The 14,138-nt window shown below is 36.7% G+C and overlaps 1 protein-coding gene across 1 annotated transcript in view; it reads right to left on the bottom strand.

Annotated features, from left to right (window-relative positions):
• The window catches only part of COL22A1 (collagen type XXII alpha 1 chain), a 564,322-nt gene that overhangs the window by 393,115 nt on the left and 157,069 nt on the right, over positions 1–14,138 (bottom strand). The window contains exon 5 of the mRNA XM_056823025.1: positions 8,731–8,842. Coding sequence (XP_056679003.1) covers positions 8,731–8,842 — 112 coding nt within the window. The remainder of the gene's footprint in view (positions 1–8,730; positions 8,843–14,138) is intronic.

Raw genomic sequence — 14,138 nt, 5'->3', positions numbered from 1 at the left:
TTTATAGTATCCAGAATGAAATATAAATTCCTCTGTTAGGCATTAGTACCAACATACTTTTCTAGCCTGATTACATATTACTTTCCTTCCCACAAGTTTAGGGTCCTACAAAACTGGCCTTCTAGCTATGCTTTTCACACAACACTCCTCACCTTTTTACATGCGATCTGTCTCCTATGCCAGCAATGCATACCTTTCACATTTCTGACTCTTGGAATTCTTTTTTTCCTTGAAGATTCAATTCAAGTACTATTTTCTATATGAAGCCTTTCCTGATCGCCATCCCTAAATCCTAGTGCTCTGCCTCCCAAAATAACCATGTATTTTTATATATTTCATTAATTACTTGCATATAGACATGCCACCCCTATAGAATGTAAGCTTCTTGAGGGTAAAGGCTATTTCATTTTTGTTTCTATACTTCCAGTTCCTAGAAGAATGAATGACAAAAGTTTGTAGGTATTTGATGATTGATCTTTAACAATACATATTCAGAAAGAGAATCAAAAACCAAATAAAAAAGGTGAAAAAGTCTACTGGTTTTGTGGTCTGCAGTGATTGAGGGAATAAGCATATTGGTGAAAATATAGATGAGCTATAGGTATGCCAAAATAATGGCTAGACTTGTTATTTCAAATTCATTTTTCCCACACTAAACACACCATTTCCCCCAGAAAAGTACTTTCTATTCCTGACTTCTCTCTCTCATTTATAATGCCAGCACATCCCAAAACATCAAAGTTCTAAACCTTGAAGTTAACTTTGGCTCTTCTTTCACTCTCTCTCTCTCTCACCTATCATCCAAATAGTTGCCAATTCATAGAAATTATTTTTAAAATGTATTCATATTTTTTTGTTTTTACATCACCTTCATTGTCAAATACAAAATCCCTGACCCCAACATTCCCTATGAAGAAAACCTTTCTTCTTTACATGAAGCAAAAAGAAAGAAGAGGAAAATAAAATGAAAATTAAGCAACATATCAATTGAATCTGACAGTATTATAATGCTTTATACCCATTGTCCCTCACCTTTGCATAGAAGGGAAAGAAGTGCATATACTCAACACTAATTCCAATTAAACTGATTCATTATAGCTATATAGAATTCACTTTTAGGTTTTTTTTTTATTTGTTTTGTTTTCTTTCAGATTGATTTGACATTTTTTCCCCATTTACATTGTTATGGTCATTGTGTATGTTATTTTCCTTGGTCTGCTTGCTTCACTTTTCTTTATTTGCTGTTCTACTTTATATTCATTGTTTCTTATGGCAGATATAATAAGATATATAATATCTTATGCTAAATTTACTCAACATTGTTTAGCCTTTCTTTAATCAATAAGCATATAGTTCCAGTTCTTTGGCACTATAAAAGAGCTACAATGAAAACTTTGGACAATATGAAACTTTTCTTTCTGTTTTTTACCTTTGTGGGATATATACCTATGAGCAGGCTATATGGATCAATATAGATAAAAATATTAATACAAATCCTATGGATTCTATTTCCTCTAAACTTGCATCTCTCCTATGTTTTCTCTATTCTCACTGTCCCCAACTCTTTGCCTTTGTTAGTTACATTCCCCAAATCTAGAAATGGTCTTCCATTCCCCATAAAAAAAAATCATCCATTTTTTGTGTTGGGAAGTATTTCCCTTAATATACTATAAAACTCTATTTAACATACTATAAAACTCTGCATAGGCTTTGATCCAATGATACTATTAATTGGTCTATATCCCAAAGAGATTTAAAAAAAGAGAAAAGGACATACTTATACAAAACTATTTATGTCAGCTGTAATAAGGGATTATTTTGAATGATAATTGATAACTAAAGATCAGACTATTAATCTTCTTCTTTCCTCCCTTCCCCCCTTCGTCCTCCCTTCCTCCTTTCACCCTCCCTTCACCCTCCTTCTGTTGCTCTTTTAAATCTACTCAAGGTGAGTTTATGAGGTCTCAAATGAAATACTCTCTCTCTTCTCTATCTTAAGTAAGGGATTTATTGGGGAAGACAGGGAAGGATAAGAAAATGAAAGGAAAGAGGGTTTGGGGGGTTTCCCTAATACTAGGATGAGTCAGGTTGAAGGATGGTGGAATATAGTTCAGTTTGGAGAAATGGATGATAGGTCTGGACGTTCAGTCACTCTCACAACAGAGCAAATCAGAAAGAGGACTTTGTCCTTCTTTCTTCTATCTTCAAAGCCAAAGACAACCTTCAGGCTTCAGTCTCTAAAAGCCAAAAGACATTAGATCTCTTTTGTCTTCCAAGCCAAAAGGTCCAGACTTCAGTTGGTCTCTTTCCAACAGCTTCTCCTGGTCACATTCCAAATCAGAATGCTCTCGTTTGAATGACAGGTCATCAGTCTCAGCTACTCCAAGCTCCTGCTACAAACTGTTCTCAATTTCCCACTTCCACACAGCCATTTTTGTGGGGTTAAAAATTGGAAACTGGGTGGATATCCATCAATTGGGGAATAGCTGAACAAAATGTGGTGTATGATTGTAAGGCAATACTATTGTGCTGTAAGAAATGATGAACCGAATGATTTCAAAAAGAGTTGGAAGAACCTACATGAACCAAGGTAGAGTGAAATAAGCAAAACCAGAAAAACACTGTACACAGTAACAGCAATACTATGGGATGATCACCTGTGAAAGACTTAGCTACTTTCAGCAGTACAATGATCCAGAACCATTCTGAAGGATGCTATTCACTTCCAAAGAAAGAACTGTTGGGGTCAGAATGCAGATCAAAGCATATGATGTTTCACTTTAGATTATTTTTGTGTTTTTATTTGGGAGTTTTGGTTATATAAGATTGTTCTCTTACAAAAATGATCAATATAGAAATGTTTTGAGTGATAATACATATATAACCCAGATCAAATTGCTTACCATCTCTTAGAAAGGTGAGGGAAGGGAGGAAGGGAGACAATTTGGATCTGATAGCTTCAAAAAACCTATGTGGAAAATTGGTATTACATGTAATTTGTGAAATAAAATATCCTTACAAAAAAAAATTCAAAGCTCAATTTAGACATCACTGCTTCCATAAAGTCTTCATTAACTACTCCAGGTAATAGTGATATATCTCACAAATTTCTCCTACAGTTTTTGCCCAGACCTCTTCCAAACAGCCATGTTCTTGCTTATAATCTAATTTACACAATTCTTTGTGTAGATATATTTTTTCTACTATTGTCTTGTAAGGCCTAGGGTCTATTTCATGACTACATTTTAATTCTCAACATCTAGTACAGTATACTGCACCCAAGAGGCATTTAGATAACGTTTGCTGAACTGGATTAAAATTAGAGTTTTTTTAAAAGTACAAAGTACTGAAAACAATCTTTCAGTGGAAAGAGTGGTACTTTCAGTCCTAAGATTTGGGATCAAATCTAACCTCTGTCAATACTTTTAAGATCTTGGGGAAGTGGTTTAACTTTTCAGTTTTCTCATTTCCCATTGTTATACCTTTTCATATGCCATCTATACTTCCTTCCAACTTCAAGTTTATTATCCTGCAAACCTATACAAAATGCCCACACCATTCCTGGCTAAGACTATGTGCAAATATCCTCTATTCTCTTTGAAGTTTGATTTCTTTTCTTTCAGCTGCCTGGTGTGATACAATCCACCAAATTACCCTGGGTCTCATTTCTATTCCAACCAAACTCCAATTTTCACTTTTCTTGAGTTTTCATCTTCATGGAAACTCAGGTTAAACACTCTCAGTGTTAACGAGGTCACAAACCAACAGAGTAGGGTTGTTTTCCATATTGCCTACCTATGATTCTTCTCCAGTGCTCCTGAATGTTTATATAAGCAAAGAAAACAGAGCCAGCCCTCAAAATAGATGCAACTGATTCCATAACAGCAGAAAGTACATCTTGTTCATGGCTGCTGAAAGAAGGAAAATGGGCTGAAGGCACAGAGAACGAGCTAAGACAATGAGATGCTGTCTAAGCAGTGTCCCTCTTGGGGAGGCATATGCCATGGTAATGGGTGCTAACAAGACAATTTCAGACACGGGTAAACAAAGGGAGAAACTGAAACATCAGCTTGTAGGGAGAAACAGGGTTAGAGGAGTCAGAATTGGGGCCAGGATAGGCAGATGTCTGGGTCTGGGTCCTTCCTACTAGAAGGATTTTGGCTATCCATTGCCAGGAGTGAGAATTCTGGTAAGGGTCTGGAAAGTATATGGAAAAACTAATATAGTAGCACATATTAGATCATCATAAGCTAAGGCTCTATGGATTCAGAATTGAGAAAAAGAGGAGTTGACAGAGAAATGGGAGAAAATATCTCAGGTCAAGTCATGCAGAAACCTGAAATCTAGGATACCAGGGGAAGCAAGAAAGAAAAGGAACTGAAGAAGTCAGAGGACCTGGATATGAATTTCAGTTAAGCTAATTATTAATTGGCTCAACATAGGCAAGTTATTTAACCTCTTCCTTATCTATAAAAATAGAATTTGCAAAAGATGGTCTCTAAGGTCCCTTTCAGATATAAATCCTAATATACTATGACCAGCCTTGGGAAGTAGAAGAAAAAATATTAAATTTAGCATTTTGCTACATTAAGACCTTTACTAATCTTTATTTAAACTACATTTAACCTTTTATTTAGTACATTAAACTACTCTAACTGACTCCCACCCCCCAAAAAATTCTACCTACTAGGAGAATTATTATATATGTAATTTTTTCCCAGGAAGAAATGTGTCTATAGATATCCTTAGAAAATCAAGATCTATACTTGAGACAAGTAACAGGAACTTACTAAGAAAAGAGAAAGGGAACATTAAATAGAGGCTGATCTTAACAGATGAGCAAGCATAAGTGCTTTTTTTAAGCAATACAAGATACTTTGCATATGTAATAAGAATAACCAGTTTAAGAATCACAAAGCACTCTGCACATGACATCATTAGAGGCTGATAACACTATGAAGAAAGCAGCAGGAGTATTACTAACCCCCTTTTACAGATGAGGAAACTGAGGCTCTTAGACATTAAATGACTTGCTTATGGCCTTGTTATTAGAAAGTACCAAGTGGCCTCTAAATCCAGGTCTTCCTGATTCCAAGTCCAGCATTCTTCCCACTAGGTTGCATTGACTTTCACAATAGAAAGAATAGGAAAGGTACTAGAGGACAAATGACATCCTCATTTTCCCAAAAGGGAAGAAAAGAAGAAAAGAGTCTATCCCAGATTTGGTGTAAAAAAGGGCATATATACACTTTCAGATAGTCATTGGATCTAAAGGTTTTGTTTAGATTCTTTTTGTGTGTCAAGAGGACTGGAAAAGATGGTTATACAAAAACAAAAGACATATATATATATATATATATACATATATATATATGCATATTTATACATATTTTTAAAGAAAGATCCAAACTAGAAAAATGTTCAGGAGGATGACAAAGGAAGAATTTAATGAAAAACATTTCCTTACCACCATTTATATGAAAAAGAGAGCTTTATAAGATGGCCATCAGGCACTCAAGACACCCACACACCCAGACAAACAACAGAATCATTACCTTGGTTTGATAATCCTACTTAATATTGGCTCTCTCTTTACCCTGAATAGTCTGCACACATGCTCTAAATAAAAATAAAAATAAAAAAACAGAGAGAGAGAAAGAGAGAGAAAATGGCATCTTGTCTGCTAATAATCCCTTCTACAGCTGGTGCTGGATGTGGACTGCAGAGCATTTGCAGGCTCTCCTGTGGGGCCCCAAAATTCTAATTTCCCTAAAAAGAGTCTCTAGCATTGATTTGCCCCAGGGAATAAGATTCTGAATTCCCTACCACTTCTGTCACTTTTCAGTGCCTTCTTAAATTGATGGAGGCAAGAAAGAATATGGACAATCCTAGTCCTGCGCAAGAGAAGCACAGTATGGAGGCAGGGAATATCTAGGCACCAGCAGCCCCAGAGAAAATGAAAATATTAGAGTGGATCAATGATAAATGTAAAACCCAGCGGAATTGTGCATGGGCTGGAGGTGGGGGGGATGAGGAGGGGAGGGAAAGAACACAAATCATGTAATCATGGAAAAATATTCTAAATTAATTAATTAAATAAAATTTTTCAATTAAAAAAATAGATTGAATCAGAAAATAGTCCCTATCTCTGACATGCTTCACTTTTTGATCCTTGAGCTGATCCTGGTCTTCCAGCCCCAATTTCTACTCCTAAAGCTTTTTATTCAACTCTCTTCCAGTCATCTCATTCCTTTGACCTTTCCTCCTCCAAAGAAATCCAGGTCCTAACCCAGGCTGGGTTTTGGATTTAAGATGGACAAATTCTCCATTAGTTGGAGTACCTGCCCTTTTCCTTCCCAGTGAAAGTTTCCCTGGCCCTACCTTGGCATCTGTCTAAATACTATCCTATGTTTTCCCTATCTCAGGTGAGATTTGGTTGTTCAGTTTTCCAGGTCTAACCATAGTTATCCAAGGGGTTTTCTTGGCAAAGATAGCAGAGAGGTTTGTCATTTCCTCTTCCTGTGGATCCCAGGGATATTTTTTTTTGTTAGGCAATCAAAGATGAAATGACTTGCCCAAGTCACACAACTAGGAAGTGTCTGAGGTCAGATTCAACTCAGGTGCTCTTGCCCCAACTATCCACTTGACCACCTCTCTGTCTCACCACATAAAATGCGACGTACTGGAATAATGGAGCATATCTCTAGAAAGTCCACACGAATGTACACAATTGATATTGAGGAAGGCAAACTTCTTAGTTACTCACTAGATTATAAGATCCTTGAGAGCAAGGAGGGTCTTCTGCCTCTTTTTTCGATCTCCAGAGCTTAGTACAGTGCCTGGCACATTTTTTGTTTGTTTTTCCATTTGGTGTGACTTCATGACCCCATTAGGGGTTTTCAGGACAAAGGTACTGGAATGGTTTGCCATTCTTTTCTCCAGCTCATTTTACAGATGAGGAAACAGAGGCACACAAGGTTAAGTTAATTGTCCAGGGTCATATAGCTAGAAAGTGAGTGAGGGCAGATATGAATGTAGAAAGAGGAGTCTTTCTGACTCTTGACCTGGCACTGTCTCCACTGTGCCACTTAGCTGCCTGGCACATAGTGCACGCTAAATAACTGATTATTAATTGAACATACCAGAATCAATTTCCCCAATTAAGTTTCTCTCCCCTAGTACCAATCAGCACTCTCCAGGAGGAGAGGCACTTCTAGAGTATCTATGCTTAGCTGAGACAAGTGTGGCAAAAGGGGAACTAGGGGAAAATACTCAAAGGAAAAGGACGAAGGGAGCAATGACATCAGAGATGACTCTAACAACTCATCTGAATGAAATGGAAAATGCTTTATAGTTTACCAAGGTATTTCTCAAAATGACCCATGAAGGAGGTTAATGCAAGTATTATTATCCTCATTTTACAAGTTAGAACACTGTACAGAGATTGAAAGCAATTTAGAAAAGACTTACACAGGTTCACACAGTTAGTTAGGATGAAGAGGAGCCAAGAGGAGCCAAGATTCATTCAGAACCAAGTTTATGATCTCCCTCCCCATGCTTTTTGCCATGCCCTGTGGCAAGCTTTGTCTACTTCACAGTATTGTTCACTACTGCTTGCTTTTCTCACAGCTATAGGAGAAATATCAACTTTCTATTCTAAGCTCTAATAACCTAGTCATATGATATGCAGGGAAAGGGTCAGGGTTTATAGCTGTGGCCAGAGTGTCACAGGTAAAAAAGTTATTAAGATCTGCATTCAAAATGGCAAAAAGGTGGCAAGTTAGTTTCAAAGTCCATTAGTATTGAGTTTCAGGAGCCAATAGTCTACAGCCCTGCTCTCAGCATCACTTGTACTTGCCCAGTACATACTTAATGCCCCAGCTCAAATATTCATTTAGCTCTAGCTAAAAGAATAAATTAAATGGCTCATTCTGTGTTTTCTAACCTCTGTGGCTAGGGACCTAGATCTGGAATGACCTCAACCTTGGCTTGTGTCTTTGAAAATACTATCCATCCTTCATGGACCAAGTCATAAATGATCAGCTCAATTAAAAAAAAAATCTACTCATCTGCCAAGGCCACCTCAAATGCCATCTCTTCAATAAACATTCTTTGATACATTCCTCTTCTCTACATTTGCTTGTGGTACATGATTTAGATAGAGTAGAAACTATAAAAATGTTTCTCAAATGTAAGCTATATTCACAAGAACTCATCATGACTAAAAAGGGGGCTTGAACAATATTGCAACCTCAAATTGCTTCAAGGCACCCATCCTACTTTCTTCTTGTAGTCTTAAATGCCATCTGATCAATCCTAGGATGTTGGATGGTAAGGATCATGGGTTCTTGTTTACACTCTTCAACTCCAAGACCAGTTCTGGGCACCTATTAGGCCCTCAAACAAATCTTGTTGATGACATGAATGTATGTCGATTTGTATCTTGAAGTTCTTTCAGAAGGGTCAAGAAAGGCAAAGTGAAATTAAAAAAAAAAAAACTACAAAGATGCAAAACCAAACCAATCAAAAGAATAATTAGCAGGCTGAAAACCCAGGTGGGAGATTTGCTGGCTTCTACACCTCAAAGCATTCTGCCCAGGAGCAGGGCAATGGCCCTTGTCATCACTGAAGCCAACAACCATAGTCAGCCAGTCCCTTTCTCTCATCTTGCCTGGGGCTAGTTACAGGGCAGAACCAGGAAGGGGGGAGCAGAGAGTCAGTCACACTTACTCAGTCCTTTGCACCACCGGGAATGATCCCATTCGAACATAGGAACTCTGAGCACCACCTTCTTTCTTCCCCAAGATGTCCTTCACACTGAATAAATCCATCAGGTCAAAACCTGCCCAAAAATAAGTAGAGGGAAAAACAGAGTTGGCAATGGAGCAGGACCCAGCAAACACAAAACCAAAGTCATGTCAGCTCTTTAAACCAGGCAAGAAGCCAGCCCCTCTGGCAAACAGGATGTGGAGAATAAGCAAACAGACCTGTTTAAATACATATTCATTAGAAAGAAACACAGTAATAGGCCATTAAGTTTCCCCATCTCTTCCATGAAAATAGAGAAATGCAGATGTTGAAGTTGTCTTAAATGCTAGATCATGAGTATCTTACAGATATTTCAATATATGATAAATATTTATAGTATCAATAGTTTTAATGCTTCAAGCAGTCTATAACTAGTGGTGTACTTCCTCTGTCAATATGGATCATAAGTTATTCACTGTGATGGGCAAGATATCCATGAAGGAAGTGAGAAGCAGGTCAAGAATGCAGAGGGGATTCTAAGGAGATGGACAGAATGAGCTAAGGAGGTAATAACTATTTTGAAATGGAATAGAGTTAGAAGGGAGCTTAGAATGTTAAGATGGAGAAGAATTATTAGAAAGCAGTGTTTGAGCTAGGAGGACCCTTAACACATAGGATGTTTGATTTTAAAAGATCTCAATCCTACAGGCTATTAGAGCTGAAAGTTTTAAGGATGGCCTGAGAGGTCCTATAAATTAGGGGCAGAGACAAGATTAAGACAGAGGTCTCTTAACTCCCAGCTCATCCATAATTATGTCCACTAGAATACAAAATTTCTCTAGCTACTTCCAACTTCATTTTTGTTTTTTTTAACCAATTCAATTCAACATTTATTAAGCACTCATATTAAGTTGAGGAATTGACATTCAACATTTCTGAAAGGGAAAGGATAACAAAGGTATGTTAAAAATTGGGATCCTTGTTACTACCTTCCTCCCAACAAAGAAAATGTGACAGAGAATATTAATAGCTCTGGAGTTACATAATTTCTTTCTCATCTATATAAAAATTATAAGAATAATATATATATACACATACAAAAATCAGGGGTGTCCCTCATGAAGGTATGAGAAAACAATGAGCAGGAGTTTGCATGTGATATTTTCCAAGACACCACATTTTTACAATAATATAGAATAATTTAAAAGTGAAGAGAATGACAAGACAGAGGGGATAACTCCTTTGAGCTGAATATCTGTTTACAAAGTCCATAAAGTCTATTCAGTAGAACAAAATGGTGCCTTAAATGTTCTTCTGTAGCACTTTCCCATAAATGTGAAAAATCACACAAATTCCCTTGAAAGATAACAAGAGATACAATTTGGACAGCGTTGCTTAATATCAAGTAAGGTATAAAAAGACAAGACATATGCTGACCAAGAATGGGCACTGCTATTATAGAAAGTGCTCAGAATAAAGGGAAAATCAGAAGGCAGTCCCTATAGATGGTAAAGTCCTCTAGATGCTCCTATTTAAAGAATATGACACCAATTGCATCAAACCCAGGAGTGCTGCTGAGCCACCAAAATGAAATCCATAATCACCCAAGATTTTAGCTTACTACCCACACAAGAAAAAGAAAAAAATAAATGATGTTCTACTCCTAGCATTAGCATGGTGCCTAGCACACAGCAAGCCCTTTTAAAATACTCATTGACTGACTGACTGGAAAATTCATATTAATAGTGTGATATACAGAATGGAAAACCCATAGAATTTGTTCATTAGTACAAATATCTGAGACAAATTGTATAAATGCACCATAAGCTGAGTCCAGAATTGTAAAGGAACAAAAGAACAGACTGGGTTGTTTTGGGGAAACTGTCTGATTCTTTGAATGATTTCAGACTTTTCACTGAAATGGGGATATTGTGAAGCTAAATGTCATAGACCACTATAGTTGTGGAGGCATTGACATTTATGTTCAGCCACCAGTTAAGGGAAAGGAGCATGGTGGGCATGAATAGGATGCAACATGTTACAAACATGGAATTATGTAGGAAAATGGTATGAAGTATCTTCTCAGAGAATGTTGATTGAGAGAAAAAAAAAGAAAAGATAGGTCAGGTATAAGAGCTAGCTATTATTATTATTAGCATATTATTGCAGTGAGATAATACTTGAATTCCCTGAGGTTTTTACCTCATCTATAAAATGAGGGATGGACAAACTGATCTCAAAGTTCCCTTCTTGCTCCTTCATTCCCTTGAGGTCCAGTGCTTGCCCTGAAGGCAGATACAGTCCAATCCAGGATTCATAATACATAAAGAAATAAATAAACTACAAGGTAGAATGTGTTTGAAAGAAAGAGGTACATAAAGTACCCTAAGAAAATCTGATGAGGGAAGCAAGGCAGCAGTGATATTGGGCAACAAGTGCTCAGTGGACATCTGTGACATAAGGGAGGTTAGATTATATAAATTAAGCTTTTTCCAGGTCCAAAATTACATGAAATCCCTGTATGCTGAGAAGTTAAGAGAAGGCTTCAAGGAAAAGAAGGCAATGAAGCCTGGCTTAAAAGTCTGAGGTTTTAATTGATGCAAGAGGAATGAAAAGTCATCATTAGACTTCTGAACTAATACAATAATGGTCCAATCTCTACAAAAGATTATTTTATTTTTTAAATTCTCCATTCTGGTTAAAATAATGAAAATTTGCAATCTCATACTCACTGAAAAGCAAGTTTCCTAGAACTCATTAAGTATATTTTAATGATAATAGGATATCTCATAAATACAGGGAATAGAGGAGGAGGTTTTTTTTCTCTTTTTTTTTCTTTGTTTAACTTACGTAACTGAAATTCTGTTACAGGCACTTCTAAGAATATAACCTCACAAAAGTTGTCTATAAATTAAAATATGCCTCTTGATCCTTCATTGTATTTAAATGCTTCTTGGGATTTAGGGCCTACTAACTGCTTGTGTATGAAGAGAACAATTATGATACCAGAATTATGTTTGCTTCCCTTCCAGTACAACTACCTGTCCTTGGTTCTGATGTTGACATTTAAGAAAAATCTGAAAAGTTTCAGTTTGGGGATAATGCTATAAGAATAGTTCATGTCCTGGCTATCAATTTTCAGTCTCTTTCTATCTCTTACTCTAAACTATTATAATGTCACAGTCTTGTCATAAATTCAATGTGTTAAACAATATGGCCCTACCCTTGGCTTCTGAACTTGTTCCAAATATCCTTTTCTACACACATAAATCCCTAGGCAAACTTACAAAACTCTTTGTCCACTGAACTCTCACTATGCCCTTCTGTGTTCATGGTCTTTCTCACAATGCTCTCTATGCCTCAAATATTTTCCTTTTTCATCATTCAGCAGGTGGATTTCCATCTGTAATTTAAAACATGCCAAAGTCATATGTTACCTCTTCTAGAAAAGCCTTCTCTGATCTACCCTGCCGGTGTCTTCACCATCATACCTCAAATAGCTTCTTGCTTGCACTTTGGTAATGTACTTACCACATAATCATTGTTTATCATAGTTATCCATTGGAATTTTAACTCCACCTGCCACTAGACTATAAACTCCAGGAGGACAGGAACTATATCTTATCTAAACTTAAAAAAAAGCCCCCAGGTACCTAACAGGGTAATATTCTAAGTCCATATTAAATAAGTATTATATTGTTGTTACAATAAATAATAGTTATATTATTCAACATTTAATAGCTACTTGTGAAGGACCCACTACACAAGAGATATAATCTTGTTTCCATTGGACTCTATATGTTTTTAAGAACTATAGCAAACTTGTAAGAAGATGCCTTTAAAAACAGAGAAACATGTAACAATGGGAAAATATTCTAAATAAATTAACTAAATAAAAATTTTTAAAAAGAACAAAGAAATCTATCAGTAGTTGGAAGTCAAAATGGCAGAATATAATCAGTACTCCAGTCAAATACCCTTAACAATCCCCTTCAAACAACTTTAAAATAACTACTCCAATTAAATTTTGGAGTGAGTGGCAGAGCCATCAAAGATAAGAATGAGGTATTTTTTTGGGCCAAAGACATCTTAGGAGTTTGGCAGGAGAAGTCTCTGACCCTAGAGTGGGCATCCCCAGAAACAGCTACAGCTATGACCCTTAGAAGTGGCCATAAGAGCAGGAGCAGAAAAAGCAGCTTCACAAACTTTCAACTTGGAGATAGTCAGAAGGTTGGACAACTGCTCAGAAAGAGATTGCAGGGGACTCTTCCCTGGCTAGATGCAGCAGGCACTGTCTGGCAATTCTACTACCCATACAAGATTCTGTCACAGTTCTAGGACAGAGAGGAGACATTGTGGTCAGCCTGGTGGCAACTGCAAGGCAGAGAAGCAGTAGTGTCTGTGGGCACAGGAGAGCAAATTCTTTTTCTGAGTGAACATCAGAAGGCAGTGACTACACCTCTCTCTGGATCCTAGCAACATGGAAGCACTGGAAGCTTCCAGATCTCCAAAACTCTCTCTTCTGCTAAAAGACACTATAGACCATAAAATAATATCAAAAAAATTTACATCAAGTTTCCCTCATAATGGCCTCATTTCAACATATATAGAGAACTGAGTCAAATTTATAAAAATGAAAGTCATTCCCCAATTGATAAATGGTGAAAGGATATGAAAAGATAATTTTCAGAAGAAAAAAAATCAATGCTATCTATGGCCATATTAAAAAAAAATGCTTTAAATCAGTATTGATTAGAGAAACTCAAATTAAAATAACTATGAGGTGCCACCTCATACCTATCAGAAATGACAAATGCAAAGAGGATGAAGGGAAAAGAGGAATACTAATAAACTGCTGGTGGAGTCATGAACTGGTCCAGTCATTCTGGAGAACAATGTGGAACTGGGACCAAAGAGCTATCAAATGGTGCATATCCTTTGAACTAGCAATATCATTCATTAGGTCTATATTCCAAAGAGAGCAAAGAAAAAAGAAAAGAACCTATACGTAAAAAAAAAAAAACATATTAATAGCAGCTCTTTCTGTGGAGGCAAAGTTTTGTAAATTGAGGGAATTCTCATCTGATGGGGAAAGGCTAAAAAAGTTGTGGCACATGATTGTGATGGAGTACTACTATAGCTCTAGGGAATGAAAAGGGGGGGGGTGTTTCAGAAAAACAAAAACCCTGGAAATACTTATATAAACTGACTCAAAGTGAACTGAGAAGAACTGGAAGATCATTGTGCACAATAACAGCACTGTTGTAATGATAAATCACCTGTGAAAGACTTTGCTACTCTGATCAATACAATAATCCGAAACAATTCCAAAATGAAACATGATGAAAAAATGCTATCATCCTAGAGAAAGAAAACAAATGAATTGAGTG

The sequence above is a fragment of the Monodelphis domestica genome, chromosome 3, assembly GCF_027887165.1.
Source record: "Monodelphis domestica isolate mMonDom1 chromosome 3, mMonDom1.pri, whole genome shotgun sequence".
NCBI lineage: Eukaryota > Metazoa > Chordata > Mammalia > Didelphimorphia > Didelphidae > Monodelphis > Monodelphis domestica.
Note: the sequence above shows the minus strand (reverse complement) of the source record. Positions and strands in the feature narration are given on the sequence as shown.